The sequence below is a fragment of the Pongo pygmaeus genome, chromosome 14 (assembly GCF_028885625.2).
Source record: "Pongo pygmaeus isolate AG05252 chromosome 14, NHGRI_mPonPyg2-v2.0_pri, whole genome shotgun sequence".
NCBI lineage: Eukaryota > Metazoa > Chordata > Mammalia > Primates > Hominidae > Pongo > Pongo pygmaeus.
Genome location: NC_072387.2, coordinates 85,150,297 through 85,167,791, shown reverse-complemented (window position 1 = coordinate 85,167,791; position 17,495 = coordinate 85,150,297). Strand labels below are relative to the sequence as shown.

Genomic DNA, 17,495 nt, shown 5'->3' with positions numbered 1-17,495 from the left:
GTTCTCATTGTTCAGCTCTAGAATACTATGCAGCCATTAAAAGAAACAAGATCACGTCCTTTGCAGGGACATGGTCAGAGCTGGAAGCCATTATCCTCAGCAAACTAATGCAGGAACAGAAAACCAAACACCACACGTTCTCCCTTATAAGTGGGAGCTGAACAACCTAACCATATATTCTAATGCATATATTTAAACATATTTACTGTTTGTAACTGATTGGTTTGTAGCAAAAAATTAATTAGAAAAGAGATGTAGAGTATACTTTTAGATTCACTGCCTTCTTACAGAACATGGAAGTGAAAGCCACTTATAATGCTCCATTAAGGTAAATGTATCTTACATTTTTCACTCTCCTATCAGTCTCTTCTTGCCTGTAAAGAAAGAAAATTATCTATTAGGTAATATCTGTGAACCTTAAATTATTAATTATAGCTAGAAAAAAACTCATTTTTATTCTAAAGTTCTATGAATATTAATATCACATGGAAGTTCAAATCTCTTAGAGCTCATATTATCTCCATCAGAAGAATTTTTCCATATTCATTGATTTGACAAAAGTATAATGCATTGATTTTCTGTATTCATAGATATTCATTAACATAATTGTCAGTTTTCTATAAAAAGCAGTGCTGTTTTTTCATTTTATTCATTTTAGTCTAATTTTTAAATACATTCTGTGCATTTTTTGTATTTCCTTCTTAAACAAGGTTTAAACCCAATGAGGGGGGATCAGTGTGTTCATGAAAAAAGAACTGGGAAATGGGGGAAAAAAAACCTTAAAAACACAATGAAAAATAAAAGCGACTTTGCACTGAGGGGTTTTTTTTTTCATCATCTATAAGGTTTTTCATCCAAGTTCCCCAGAGCAAACTGCTCAGAGACTTTGACCCTGCAAATGTTGAAAAGTGGCAGTTTAAAAAACAGCCATGAACCTCTGCCTGAAGAAACTTCACTGTATTATAAGAATCATGGGTTTTTTGCTCACATATGAAAGGGCATGATATTTATGGGAGAAGTTAAAAAGAGACGGATGGCACCACAGTGTTGAAGAAGCAACAATATGCTACTTCACAAAGGGATGGGTCATCCTAAAAAGAAAGCACTTCCCCTCATTAGAGACACTTAAGCAGGATCAGTGTGAATTCAGAGACTTGTAGAAGCCTGATTAGAAAGCTTGTAATTGGCCTGTCCAGTCTAACAGCACAGTAGTATACTTTAAGATAAAATATACACACATCTATATATGCATGTAGAAGACAACAACAGAAAACACATATATATTCATATATACAAAGAAAAAGTAAAAGGAGAATGTGAGTACACAGAGACAAATTTTTAACTTAGCTTTCAAAGAATCAACAAGGCAACTAAGACCATTCCTTTCCAGAAGACAAACATGTACTGAAATGAACCTAAGAATAGCATGCACCTCTTACCCACCTCCCAAAAAAAATCTCAACAATGAAATTCATGAACTCTCACACTACTGATGGAAATGTAAATTGGTACAACTACTTAAACTCTTAAGTCACTTGGTAATATCTATTCAAGCTAAATACATTGATATTCTATGACCTAATAATTCCATTCCTAGGTATACATCCAACATAAATGCTTATATATGTTAACAAAAAGTTATATACAAGAATGTTTATCACGGCACTATACATTGCAACAAAAACTAGAAGCAGCGTAGATGTCCTTAACATTATAATAGATAAATTATGGCATATCCACATAATGAAATATCACATGGCAATAAAAATAACCTTCAACTACATTCAACGACAAGTTCAACCTCTCAAATAACGGAAAGAAAAAGAAGCCAAATGCAAAAGAGTACAGGCTGTATTATTCCATTCATATAAATTACAAAGACAGGCTGAATAAAAAAATGCTGTTAGAAGTCAGGGTAGTGGTTACCCTTGTGGGAAGAGAATGACAGAAGAGATTAGAAGAGGATGGGGCGCTAGGATGACAATTGTTTGTGCTTCGATCTGGAAGCTGGCTACTTAGGTGTGCTCAGTTTCCAAAAAGTATTTAAGTTGTACATTTATAATATGTATACTTTTCTGTATATTATCCTTCAAAAAAGTAAACAAGTAGAATAAATTCCACAGCCCGTGTGCTCAAACCATAGCTTAACTCTTGAGTAAAAAGAAAATTATCTTATAAAAATCCACAGCAATGGCCGGGTGCAGTGGCTCACGCCTGTAATCCCAGCACTTTAGGAGGCTGAGGCGGGCGCATCCCCTGAGGTCAGGAGTTCAAGACCAGCCTGGCCAACACGGGAAACCCCGTTTCTACTAAAAGGACAATAATTAGCCAGGCGTGGTGGTGGGCACCTGTAATCCCAGCTACTCAGGAGGCTGAGGCAGGAGAACAGCTTGAACCCGGGAGGCGGAGGTTGCAGTGAGCTGAGATTGCACCACTGCATTCCAGCCTGGGCAACAAGAGCAAGACTCTGTCTCAAAAAATGAACAAACAAAAACCCAGCACTTTAACTTAGAAGTAGTAAGTGGGGAAAGTCACTAGAAACTGACAACAAAAAATAGCAGAGTTGCAAATAGATAGCCCCTTCTTTAGACTAATAACCAACATACACATGTCAAACATTAAATTAGCCAAAGCACAAAAGAACCATCAATGCACAGGACAAAGAATACACTGGGCTGAACATCCTCCCACTTTGATCATAAGCACACTCAAGGCAGAAGGAAAAACAGAGCTCTCTTGAACCCCTGACCTCATTTCCACAGTCCTCAAAAAGGTTTCTAATCCAACACACTCATTTGTTTTCACTTTTTATCATGATAAAACAATCATTGGAAATACAAGGGATGTCCTATTCTGTGATAAACACAATAAACAGTGACCTTCCCATTATTACCTTTTACTCACTTTACATTCCCTTCTAAACATGAGCATTTATAACACAGTCTTGGACATGATACATAGGCCAGCCAAATTAGTGTCCTATCTCTGAAATGCAATGCCAGGAATTCAAGTAGTCAATGATTTGCTGGAGTAAACAGAGTTCACTCTCTCACATACAAATGCATTCCACTGCATGGAAGTCGGTAACCAAGCAGCTCCTTTGCCTGTCATGTGGCCACAGAGCATAACCCAAAGTCCTTTAAAATAGAATTACTACAATGGTGAAGGGGAAGCTCACAGTAACACGGGTAACACACACACACTCCATGCACCAGCCAACTTACTGCACGACACCCCAGAATGAAATATAAGACAGCTTTAGCTCCAAAGTTGGATAATTTTTCTACAACAAATACGTCCAAAGTTGACATGTTCTGATACCATGTTTAAGTGCATGGGCTTTGGAGTCAGATCTGGGTCTCACTGTGTTCATTTGGTAATTTACTTGACTCTCAAAGCTTTGGTTTCCTTCTGGACAAAGTAGGGATAATGCCCTCTGTTTCAGTAGATTAGAAGGAAATTTCCTTCTAATGGTGAAGTGTTCATCAAGAAACAGGCCAGGCACAGTGGCTCATTCCTGTAATCCCAACACTTTGAAACACCAAGATGGGAGGATCGCTTGAGTCCAGAAGCTTAAAATCAGCCTGGAAAACAAAGCAAGACCCTGCCTCTTAAACAATGTAAAAATTAGCTAGGCACAATAGCACATGCTTATAGTTCCAGCTACTTGGGAGGCTGAGGGCAGAAGGACCTCTTGAACCCTGGAATTCAAGTCTGCAGTGACCTATGACCACACCACTGCACTCCAGGCTGGGTGACAAAGCGAGACCCTCTCTCAAAAAAAGGAAGAGAAGAGGAGAGAGGGAAGAGAGAAGAGAACAAAGAACCCATACCTGCATTGAAACCCAAGTCTGCAATAAAAATGGGTACAGATAAAATGTTAATAGTTTCAAAAAATACCTATCTTGGGTATGTTGATAGCCCTTACTCTACACTATGATCAAAGAACAACAATTCTGTGAACAAAGAATTATTACAAGGCTGTAAGCTATGTGACGGCAAGGCCCATCACTGCACCCCAATATTTAGAACTGCAACTAGCACACCTGACACACCCAATCTCTCATCCGTGCTTTATTTTTGTATTTATAACCATCTACTATATGCATTTTTTTCTCTCCTCTACCTGAATCCAAAAGGACTTTTGTGATTTTGTTCACTGCTATATTCCAACTGCCTTAAGACAGGGTCTACCACTTGGCAAGCACATAAAAATATTTGATTAAAAATGCCTCGCACAGTACATGGCAAACAGATGCTCTCAAACTCTGGTTAAATACATTTATTTAACCTATAGGAATGTAAATTAGCAAGAAAAAGCCTGAAATGATAAAAGCTCAGGAGACAATACTCATACAATGTCAGAGAACAATTAAATTGCATTAACCTACTTCAAATATGTCCAATTTTGACTCAAATTGTATTGATATTCATAATTATACTTCTTACTAACCTGTTATCTTTAAATTGCAATAAAATAGAATTCTTTAGAATCAAATCAATAATCCCGCCAAAAAACAGATACAGAAACAAAGACCAATGTGCTTTGTACAAACTTCAAAGGACTGAATACAAAGCTTACATGGTGGCCTATGTGATGAAAAAGCTTCCTAACAGAGCTCTGAAAGACAGAGCCCAAAGAATCCATACCTGCACTGAAACCCAAATCTGCATTAAAAATGGGTAGATATGCAGGAGGCGGAGTTTGCAGTGAGCCGAGATCATGCCACTGCACTCCAGCCTGGGCAACAGAGCAAGACTCCATCTCAAAAAAAAAAAAAAAAGGTAGATATGAAATATTAATAGTTGCAAAAAAATACCTATCTTGGGTATGTTGATAGCCCTTACTCTATACTTCGATCATACATTAACTTTTACGTGTTTAATATTCAAGAAATAGCAAATATAGCATAGATATAATCTTCCACTCTATTAATGGAATAGCTCTGATAATCCCTTTGCTTTCTGGCAAAGGGCCAGAAACTATATGCCCATCAAGGACATCTGAGCTTTCTGCCAGAGAGTAAGAACAAGGGACCCCCAAGCTCTCAAGTGAACTCATCCAGCTGTAATAATCTTATCCTAACTGCTACTATTTTAACTTAGAACCAGGAAGCGCTAGGTCTGATCCTCTTTTCTTTATTCAAAGGTTTTAAAATACTAGTACCAAGTCAATCAAGAAATATCATTTCTAACCAAAGGACCAGGGTGGGGAAAAAGTCCACATAGATGCTGTGGGTCTTCAGGGATCCCAGGCCGGGTCATTCCCTGAGGAGGAAGCTTGGTTGAGTGCGGGACTTTGGGGTTCAGACCTCCAGTGCGTAAATTCTGGCTCCACTTTCACTAGCTGTGACAACTTGATTGCATCACTTCACTGTCTCCAAAGCCTCACCTGTAAAATTGGAACAACAGTACCAGCCTCACTGGGCTTTAGTGAGAATTTAAAGAATGCTTAATCAAAGCAGAACAAGTAAGTGAGACAATTCAAGGCTATTCCTTAATTATCCATCTCAACCAAACTACTAGGGGACAGGGCAGTGGCTGGAGGACAGTCAACTCCGCCCCCTCCACCCCCCACACACAGTTTTCTTCCTCAGAAGAGACATTTCTGTGAAGAATAATTCAAGGCACTCTTCGATGTTATACTTTCCTTGCCCTTTTGCCATGGAAGGCTTTAAACAAGGATAAGAAATAATTTCTAGAAGGTCAAACCAAGGGCAAAGCACACTGGCATGGTATTATTATCATTGTCCAAACTTCCATGTTGGCCCCAAGGCAGCCCTCCCCACACATCCTTGGTTTACAAGGGCCTGCCTTGGCCAAATACCCTTAAATTTTCCAAAATCTGAGGAAAAATGTGCCTACACAGCCAAATCTATCTTCATTTATGATCCAGTTTGGAATAAGGTGCTAATGGATGAGATTATAGTTTTACCATTGTGCACCAGCCAGTTATGTTCTAGGGCTAGGGCTGCATCAAAAATATTTCCAAATACCTTCTGTTTATCCAAGGAGCTAACTCTGGGCCCATGCACATGCATCCAGCACCGCCTTAACCAGGGTATGTTTACTGCATACTATACTCTAAGGAGTCTGCGTGTGGGCCCAGACAGCAGGGAGCTGGAGCCACACTGGCCACATGGTTGTATCCCAGAGTCCATCAAAGGCCTAGCTCAGAACAGCCAAGCATTTAAATGTTCATATATGAGCTAACAAAGCCACTCACAGAACCAGCTCAGCAGATCGGGGCCAAGACAGGAAATTTTTCCCCACATGGGAGTAAAGCTTCATAGAATTTGCCACAGAATCCCACTTCTCTGTGTTCCTCGCGCATGTCTTAGTACCCCTCTTTCTCAAGGTACCAGCATTCTCATTTGCAATGTTGGAAGGCCTGATCTCCCCGTGCTCTGCCTAAATAACATAACCTCCTAGGAGCTGAATTCTTTACACTCTAGAATCATCTCTTCTCCCCAAATCCCAGCCCCTATCCTGTCCAAGCCAACCTTGTTTAAGATCAAATACAGTTTTCTGACTGAATTATTATACAGGGAAACATGTATGATTAAAACTTCACGCTGGAATTTTTGACAAAATGGGAACGCTTTTGTCCAAAGAATCCCTGGGGGAAGATTTATCCATATCCTAATAGAAAAGTTAAGAAGTTTGAACTTACCTGCCCCCACAACCAGCTTCTAGCCCATGCCTCCATGGTTAACAGGGAATCTGAAATTCTTCAAGGGGCTCGAGCAGAGGTAACTGCCCAGTTCAAACTCCACCCTGCTACCAGAATAAGTATCCGCCTTGCTTTGTTGCCCAGAACAACTGCAACTCATGAGTGATTCTGTCCCCAGGCCTCTACTTCCTGAGGCCACTTCCCAGAGCAAGGTGTGGATTCTTCCTACGGACCCAACCCTTCAAAAGCCAGTTCCAGCCCTGCCCTGCCCTGGGTGGCACCAGTTGACCTGGGAGTTGCCTCTTGGGAAACTGGACTGATATTAGAAGAGCTGGGCTCACAAGATACTTGGTCCCTCTCCAAGCCACTAAGTAATCTCTGCTCTCCAGTTGTTGCTTATGCAGCTTGGCCACCTGTTCACAACTTTAAAAAAAAATCAAGAAATGAGGCCCTGAATTATGATTTCATGAGCAGTCACAGGAAGAAAAAGTATATGGACTGCATCTGGTTTAAATATGTAAGATATGTCTGGGGCAAGAGCAGAGGCATGTGTGGCAGTGGGAGACAGTAGGGAAAATTCAAAGCAGAAGTTCTTCTGGGGACAGAGGAGTGGCTTTTTTTTTTTTTTTTTTTTTTTGAGGCAGAGTTTTGCTCTTTTTGCCCAGCCTGGTACAATGGCACGATCTCGGCTCACTGCAACCTCCACATCCCAGGTTCAAGTGATTCTCCAGCCTCAGCCTCCTAAGTAGCTGGGATTAGCCTGCCACCACGCTCGGCTAATTTTTTGTATTTTTAGTAAAGATGGGGTTTCACCATGTTGGCCAGGCTGGTCTCAAACTCCTGACCTCATTTTTATATATGCAACAAGCCAGTCTATCTGCAAACAGGAGAAAAGTGTAGATGTCATAAGAAACCCTAAATGTACTAAGTGAAATTTAAAGAGACATAATGAGAAAATCATTTTTAATACCACTGTCTCTAAGGGAAGGGGCCATTGCTCTTCAAAACCTAGGAATCAAAATAGGAATTTAGGAATATATCAGGTACTGGCTTCTTGTTCCACTAAATGAAGTTCTATTGTTCTATGAATGGAAGCTCATCCATCACACTATTTAAAATAGAGAAAAGTGCAATCACCATTCTCTTATCACTGTGTCAAACAAAAGAGATATGTGAATAAAACAAGTTGAAGATGAATTCTTAGAATACTTCACTTCTTTCCTTCTCTCAAAAAAAGCAAGCTGCATTAAAAAGAAAAGTAAGAAACAGAATCTTCCTCCTTCCCTCCCACCTTCATTCCTAAAAATGAAGCTGCATTCCATTTGACAACCTCCCAGTGACGTTAGAGGCGTGTGACTCATTGGTTTTAATCTGCCATTGCTACAAACACGCTATAATCATTGTGGAAACTATTAAAGTGACACTTGAGAAAATAACATCATCCCTGGAGACAATTAGTGAACCCAAATATATGAACCTGACGATTTCTGTACTTACTTATTTGAGAAAAACACTTAGAAATTCAACACTTTGCCCTAGCAACATAATGCTTATTCCAATCTTGACAAGTGAATAAGTACCCTCTTGTTAAAAATAATTTGTTATTATATTTCACAGCTCTCCCACACACTACTAAGAATAGCACAGTTTCACTTAAAGAGAAACAAACCACACACACATGCATTCAAAGACACCGGCACACATTCCCACTTAAGTAACACAGCAGAGGAGTGCTGCTGCAGGAGCCGAAAGGTGGGTTTAATTCCTAACCCTCTCAACCAGAGACTTACAATGCTTCTTTTCTACTTTTTGTAAAACGCTTGTTATTACATAAAGCTGACTTCACAACTGAGACTCACATTATCTCCTCGTTAGACGGTAAACCAGAAACAGAGTGCATATTAAGGTGACTACTGAATACAGAATTTAGTATCCACTATGTATGATCTGTTTATTAAATGGAGTTATAACATTCGGTTGTATAAAATGTGTTGAGGGAGAGAGTAGATGTCAACCAAATAAACTCACACATGATTTTTCTCCTGTGATTAATAAAGGCAATTATTATATTACATAATTAAGTATAACATAGGACTTAAACAGATCCCAACCAGAAAACACTTCATTGATACTATGTCCTTAAGATTTTTAAACTGATCTTCTAAACAGTTTAAAAGGTGACAATGCTAGGTAACTGAAGCAATGAAAATAGTAGGCTTTGGTTTTAGACATGTTAAGTGTCAAACACTTAACGTAAAAATGTTGAGTAGGTAAATTGGTAATTAGACACTCAAATAAGATGATCAAGGTAGAAATTTAGACTAGAGACGTAATTAGTGGAGTTGTCAGCATAGAGATGAAACAGAACCTCATAAGACTGAATGGAATCACCTAGAAAATAAATAGAGAGAGGCCGAGTGCGGTGGCTTGCGCCCGTAATCCAAGTACTTTGGGAGGCCGAGGCGGGCAGATCACAAGGTCAGGAGATCGAGACCATCCTGGCTAACACGGTGAAACCCCATCTCTACTAAAAATACAAAAAAAAAAAAAAAAATTAGCCAGGCGTGGTGGCTGGTGCCTGTAGTCCCAGCTACTCGGGAGGCTGAGGCAGGAGAGTGGCGTGAACCTGGGAGGCGGAGCTTGCAGTGAGCCGAGATTGCGCCACTGCACTCCAGCCTGAGCAACAGAGGGAGACTCCATCTCAAAAAAAAAGAAAATAAGTAGAGAGAGAAGCGGTCCAGGGATTGAACCCTCACAAACCCGACACTTAAGGGTTAAGAAGTAGAGGAGAAACCAGCAAGGCCAACAGAAGGGACACCCAGGGTGGCAGGAGTGGCCACTGCAGTGCAGGCAAGCAAGACACAGACACTTTATATCAATCATTATGTGGACTATTCTACATTGTGTCCTTTAACCCATATGACAATGTAATGATGTCGAGATTAGGCGGAGCCAACAGTGCTATTGAGAGGTGGAGCAGATGAGGGATGAGGATGAACTAGTAGGTCATCTTCTTACCCATCTTGACATCTCACACACATTCACGCCACACACACAATTACTAAATTACTAGTGACTTCTCTTCAAAGGAGGACAAAGAGTAGAGATGAGTATTAACATCAACAAAAATCTTCTCCAAACCACTGATATTCCTGAAGATACAACTTAAAAGAATACTAAACTAGACATTTCAGGTGTCCTTCCAGACTTGTTCCCATGCTCAAAACCAATATAAAACTTGATAATATAAATATTTCAGTCTTTAGGATCATGATATTGGAATAAAAATAAAGTTGCCTGATTATATGTTTTCATCCAAGTGTTTTTCAAACTGTACCATGAAACAGGAGAAACTGGCAACATTTTAATAGGTCTGAAGGTCAAAACATTTTTAAAAGTACTAATTCTATGCTGTCCTCTTGAATACACATACCAGCAAATTAAAATTATGAGAAGTCTTATAACAAATACCTATTTTACTTACACTTTGAAAAATTTATTTTTTTGGCAGAACAGTTTAAAAATCTTAAGGACACTAGTATTAATGAAGTGTTTTTTAGTTGTGATCTGTTTAAGTCATACTTTATACTTAATTATGTAATATAATAATTGTAATAATTACCTTTATTAATCACTTTATATCAATCATTATGTTGAGTATTCTACATTATCTCCTTTAATCCACACAACAATGCAATGATTTTGACATGAGGAAACTGCAACCCCAAAAGCTTAAGAAACTTTCCCAAGGTTACAAAACTATTAAGGTTTGATGTGATTCATAGGCTTTCCCAAGACCCTGTTTTATTAATAGTATGAGGGTAATCACAAATATTTTCTACCTTACTATATTTTTAAAATAAATTACTTCTTTCTTAATCCCAAAAAGTTATCTTTATAATATCCTGAACTATAACTCATTTTTTTCTCAAACTATTGATTCAAACCCTGTTGCCAATAATTTCTTTCCTAAATCTGTCACCCAAAGACAATGGTAGAAGTTCCCCACTGCCATTTTTTCTGACAAAATTTAGATATTTTCCACTATCCTGTATATACAACACACTACAGAACTGCACAAAGGAAATATTGCCAAAGCACTTTTTAAAAGACTTATAAGTAAATGAAATACCATCAATTCTCATACTGAGAGATCAACAGTATTCATTTCCTGTACTTTATCACTGCTGGGTCCTTATAAGTAAGATTTCTGTAAAACAAATATCTATCAACTGAAAATAAACAAGATTACAAAGCAAGCATGTACAAGATTAAATAGAAAAATCTGTCAATTTCCTGAAGTTCCATTTTATTATCTTAAAAAATAAAGATAATATCCATCTTTAGGTTTTGTGGAAATTAAACACATTTAAAATGCCTAGCACATAAATACTTGTTTCCTTTCTGATGTACATGGAAGTTCTCTGTAAAGCATAAGCTGATGTAAATTGCTATTTATAAGTTATCACTGCACCTATTCCTTAGCTGTGATTTAATATATATTAAATGTGCTGTGTGATATGAACCCTGGTCAAAATAATGCATGCCAAACTATGTATGCATGCAACACATTCAGAAGTCTACAGATTACTTAAAAATAAATTATTCTACCCTGCCTATAAGTGAGACGTTTCAAAGTTTTAATTTTCAACCATGAGGAAAATTAGTACCCTCCCCAAATTAGATTCCAAACTCTCAAGTTTTATGTCATAAATCACTCTAGTCCTAAATACTGCCTGCTCCACAAAAGCCTCTTTATCTCATGTTTACTGGCACAATCCCAAGATACAACACACTAAATTTTTCACAATTTGATTTACGCCAAAGGTTAATCGAGATAATATAATTTTAGACCAAGGTTTCTCAACCTCGGCAATATTAACATTTTGAACCTCATAATTCTCTGCTTCGGGGGGAAACTGTACTATGCATTGTGGGATGTTAAGCAGCATGCCTGACCTCTACCCACTAGATACCACTGCCACTCCCCGGCCCCAGGCATGAAAATCAGAAATGTCTCCAGATATTGTCAAATGTCATGGAGCCGAGGGAAGGGGGGTACAAAATTTCCCATGGTTGAGAACCACTGTTTTGGAGGATCTCAGAATTTAGCTAACTCCACTAATCAGATAAAGCAGACTTGAGGTTCCCAGGGTTCTAAAATTAGCTGAAAGGCTCATTTAAAGACTGTAACCTAGAAAAGGTATTAAACATATGAGCAAAGCAAACAGACAAGCAAGGACTACACACCTAAGAAGTTAATGAAAAACATACTATCAGACCAAAGGGCAAGACCTACCTCAGTGCCTAAACCATTAATAGATACTCAGTAAACATATATACTAAATGCTGGAAGAATTACAATTTAGTAGAGCCAAGAGCTCAACATTCTTGTCACCTTGGAAAAAAAAACTCATTCAAGCTCTCTTGTCTTTTAGATACAAAGTGGCAGGAAATGATGTATCTGGCCTGGCAGGTTGGCTCATGCCAGTATTCCTAGTACTTTGAGAGGATGAGGTGGGGTAATCACTTGAGGTCAGGAGTTCCAGACCAGCCTGGCCAACATGATGAAACCCCTTCTCTACTAAAAATACAAAAATTAGCTGGGCATGGTGGTGAGGCCTGTAGTCCTAGCTACTCAGGAGGCTGAGGTGGGAGGATCAATTGAACCCAGGAGGCAGAGGTTGCAGTGAGCCAAAATCGCACCACTGCACGCTTCAACCTAGGCAACAGAGCGAGACTCTGTATCAAAAAAAAGGAACCTATCAGATCTTCATTTTATCCATTACAATAATATTGCAAAATATTTCTAGCAAGTGTAACCAACTTAGACGACCCTGCTCCCTCAGCTGGGCCTTATTTAAGCAATTACCTAATATTACACATTTTAGATGCCATTTTTATGCATTCCAAAATGGTTATGTACATGCTGTAAAATACATCTGTGCATAAAGTATACTGTATGTGAATAATCCATGCTATGCCACCACAAATGGTTTTCTTAGCTACAGAAAAAGATTCCATTTTGAATTCTTTGTTCCTACTTCACACTTTAAAATACTGAAAATTTATTGAGTTCAGTGGGAGGTTGAATAATGACCCCACTCCCCACCAAGGTCTACTTCCTAATCCCTAGAACCTGTGAATGTTACCCTACGTGGCAAAAAGGACTTCACATATGTGATTAAAGATCTTCAGATGGGGAGATATCCTGGATCATCCCAGTGGGTCCTAAACATAATCACAAGTGTCCTTATGAGAGAGAGGAAGAGGGAGACTCGACTGTTGTAGAGGAGAAGGGATTGTGACCACAGAGGCAGAGATTGGAGCAGTGATGCAGCCAGGAGCCAAGGAATGCTTGGCTATCCCCAGAAGTGAGAGAAAGAAGTGGATTCTCCCCTGGAGCCGCAAGAAGAAACCAACCCTGCTGACGCCTTGTTTTTAGCCCCTTAAGACTCATTTTAGACATGACATCTAGAGACATGTAGGAGAGTAAGTTTGTGTTGTTTTAAGTCACTAAATTTGTGGTCATTTGTTATAGTGGCAACAGAAAATAAACACAAGTACTATACAGCATTGCCCTACACATTTCATAAGCAGCTTAATTTTATCACCAATGCAATTCTATATTCAGTGTTATTCACATTTTACAGAGGTGAGACTGAAGCTTCATGAGATTAAGCAATTTTCCAGAAGTCACCTTTATTATATTAATTCAAGCCCCAGTTGATCTGACCTAAAAGTCTGTTCACAGCATATGAGGATCATTTGGCTAAAGAAAATGAAACACCTACTCCTAATTCTCCATTTTAATCCTCATCTACAGCTAATCAATGCCAACAGTTTATGACAGTGAAGCTCATAGTTTCCAGCTGAATTCTGTTACCAAATTTTCACGTGAAACTTTTTAATTCTAATTAGTTTAAGAAAACAGAGTAAGGTTAAAAAAATACTCCCAAGACATCATCTTTTCCATTAGATAATTATAAAGTGTATTTTTTAAAGTACAGGTGCCATTAGAAAAAGGAATGAGAAATTTCTTCTGTGCAAATACATTTTCAAACTTCCCAAGACTAATAAAACCAAATCCAACCTATTTCATGAACAGAAATAAAGTTGGAGGAATTGAGCAATAGTAATCGTCCAAAAAATTGTTGCAGGAAGTCAGGGAACCCAAATGAAGGGGCCAGGTGAAGCCACGGCAGAAGAACATAAATTGTGAAGATTCATAGACATTTATTAGTTCCCCAAATGAATACTTTTATAATTTCTTGCACCTGTCTTTACTGCAATCTCTGAACATAAATTGTGAAGATTTCATGGACATTTATCACTTCCCCAGTCAATAATCTTATAATTTCCTATGACTGTCTTTAATCTCTTAATCCCATCATCTTCTTAAACTAAGGATGTATGTCGCCTCTTGATCCTGTGATGATTGTGTTATCTGCACAAATTGTAGAGCATGTGTGTTTGAACAATATGAAATCTGGGCACCTAGAAAAGGAATAGGATAACAGCAATGTTCAGAGAACAAGGGAGATAACCATAAAGTCTGACTGCCTGCAGGGTCGGGCGGAACAGAGTCATATTTCTCTTCTTCCAAAACGAATAAGAGAAATATTGCTGAATTCTTTTTCTCAGCAAGGAACAGCCCTGGGAAAAGAATGCACTCCCAGGGGGAGGCCTCTAAAGTGGGCACTCTGGGAGTGTCTGCCTTATGCAGTTGTAGATAAGGGATGAAATACGTCCTGGTCTCCTGCAGCACCCCCAGGCTTGTTAGGATTGGGAAATTCCAGCCTGGCGAAATTCTAGTCAGACCAGTTCTCTGCTCTTGAACCCTGTTTCCCATTAAGATGTTTATCAATGACAATGCATGCACAGTGGGACAGGGAACCTCATCAGTAATTCTAATTTCACCCTGGCCCTTGGACCTTGCCCTGCCCATTTGCCTCGTGATATTTTATTGCCCTTGAAGCAGGTGATCTCTGTGACCCATACCCTATTTGTACACCCCTCCCCTTTTGAAATCCATAATAAAAACTTGCTGGTTTTGTGGCTCAGGGGGCATCACGGAACCTGCCAAGATGTGATGTCTCCCCCCCGACATCCAGCTTTAAAATTTATCTCTTTTGTACTCTTTCCCTTTATTTCTTAGACTGGTGACACTTAGGGAAAATAGAAAAGAACCTATGTTGAAATATTGGGGGCTGGTTCCCCCATAAAAATATAAATCATAATGTCTGTTTTTAACTAAATATTTTGTTTCTGATAACTTGTGTAAAGCTACTTGTCTTCAGAAAGTCAACAGGATGTGTTATGTCAATTTTTCCATTTACATAACTATCCTTGATTTGATATATACACACATGCACGCACATGCACTTCCTATTTAGCCTTCCATATAACAGTTGGAATTTCAGAATATTAGAGTATCACCAATCATCCTGTATAAAGCATTGAGAAAGAACTGACATGCTTCAAATGAATAATATAACTGGCTTTCAAATTCAGGTTAATATAATCCTGCCATTCAGTTAACTTTCAAGTTCAATATACATTCAATCAGATGTCTTTCAGATTAGTTTACATTGGTTGCAATCAATTTCAATGTTCCCATTTTATGTTTGAATATCTTGCAAAACCTTCCCAAAACTAATGAATCAAATGAGTTCTCCCCCCCATTCCCATCTCCTGTTCACCATATTTAGTTCCAACCCAATTATGCTAATACTTCCCAGGAAACTTCTCAGCTATGTCCTTTAGAATGCCACCATCATTATCTCTGCCCAGAACTTAAAGTTTGGTAAGTTCTTAAGTGCATGCATCATCTAATCCTCAAGCCTGCACATCCTTCCACATGCTCTGTCCTGGTTGTACAGGCTTGAGGATTAATGATGCACGCACTTGGGTGAGGAGCCTCCAATTTTCAGCATCAGAAGCTGAGGCCTAAGCCAAACAACTCCCTTTCCTGAAATCTCTCATCACCAAATCCCATCAGTTCAAGCTCCCAAATATCTCTTGAATTCATTCTTCTTCCTCAGATGACATTCACTTCCTGCCAGCCTCCAGTCTTGCCTTATACCCTTCTCCTCCTCCACAGAGATGCCTCCAGGACCTTCCTAAAATATTGAGAGAGTTGGGGGTATAGTAATACATGTTTTAATGAGCCCTGCAGGTAATTCTGATGCATGCTAATGATTGAAAGCCCTTGCCCTAGCAATATACCAAAGTTAAAATTACGTCTGAACTGAAACTACAGCTTCAACGAGTTTAGCTACTACTCTGAAAAAAGTTCAACTGAAACATAAGTCCTCTAGCCTTACCCAACTAGAATTAAAAACAAACAATAAAAAGCACAAAGAAACTTGAAGTTAAGTGAAACGCCTGGAACAACTGCCAATGATTTTCAAGTGTTGACTTAAAAAAAACTCAATATGCCTCATGGTACTTACGTCTGCTTAAGGGCGCACTGTTAAAAGGCACTCGATTGGCCGGGCGCAGTGGCTCACGCCTGTAATCCCAGCACTTTGGGAGGCCAAGGTGGGTGGATCACGAGGTCAGGACATCAAGACCATCCTGGCTAACATGGTGAAACCCCATCTCTACTAAAAATACAAAAGATTAGCCAGGCGTGGTGGCAAGTTCCTGTAGTCCCAGCTACTCGGGAGGCTGAGGCGAGAGAATGGCTTGAACCTGGGAGGCGGAGGTTGCAGTGAGCCGAGATTGCACCACTGCACTCCAGCCTGGGAGACAGAGTGAGACTCCATCTCAAAAAAATAAAAATAAATAAATAAAAACCACAGATCTTGAGTCCACAGAACAAAATGTTTCAAGTAGCACCGAAGAAATTACTTTCATAAGATGTCTGAAAAGTCAACCACAGACAGCTTTAAAGGAATCCTATTTAGAAGGTTAAAATAAGTTACCTTGCATTGGTTTTAAAATGTCCTCATAATACCATGCATTCTTGTTGTAGTCTCTGAAGAAGGGTAATCAGTGAGAAACCAGGCTAGAGATATTTTTGTATTGCCTAATCTCTAATTAGTTTTTCACAGTTAAGAAAATTAGAAGTGGCCGGGCACGGTGGCTCACGCCAGTAATCCCAGCACTTTGGGAGGCCGAGGGGGGCGGATCACGAGGTCAGGAGATCAAGACCATCTTGGCTAACAGGGTGAAACCCCGTCTCTACTAAAAACACAAAAAATTAGGCGGGCGTGGTGGCAGGAGCCTGTAGTCCCAGCTACTTGGGAGGCTGAGGTAAGAGCATGGCATGAACCCAGGAGGCGGAGCTTGCAGTGAGCGGGGATCGCCCCACTGCACTCCAGCCTGGGTGACAGAGGTAGACTCTGTCTCAAAAAAAAAAAAAAGAGAAGATGGTGAACAGAGGGAGGAGCCAAGATGGCCGAATAGGAACAGCTCCGGTCTACAGCTCCCAGCGCGAGCGACGCAGAAGACGGGTGATTTCTGCATTTCCATCTGAGGTACCGTGTTCATCTCACTAGGGAGTGCCAGACAGTGGGCGCAGGTCAGTGGGTGAGCGCACCGTGCGCCAGCCGAAGCAGGGGCGAGGCATTGCCTCACTCGGGAAGCACAAGGGGTCAGGGAGTTCCCCTTCCAGGGGTGACAGAGGGCACCTGGAAAATCGGGCCACTCCCACCCGAATACTGTGCTTTTCTGACGGGCTTAGGAAACGGTGCCCCAGGAGAGTATAGCCCGCACCTGGCTCAGAGGGTCCTACGCCCACGGAGTCTCGCTGATTGCTAGCACAGCAGTCTGAGATCAAACAGCAAGTCGGCAGCGAGGCTGGGGGAGGGGCGCC

At 39.9% G+C, this 17,495-nt stretch overlaps 1 protein-coding gene across 26 annotated transcripts in view; it reads right to left on the bottom strand.

Moving 5' to 3' along the window:
* Nucleotides 1-17,495, bottom strand: part of LMO7 (LIM domain 7) — a 239,179-nt gene that overhangs the window by 64,131 nt on the left and 157,553 nt on the right. For all 26 annotated transcript variants that reach the window (XM_063650951.1, XM_063650955.1, XM_063650961.1 and 23 more), the window contains one exon: nucleotides 344-374. In XM_063650951.1, the coding sequence (XP_063507021.1) occupies nucleotides 344-374 (31 nt within the window). The remainder of the gene's footprint in view (nucleotides 1-343; nucleotides 375-17,495) is intronic.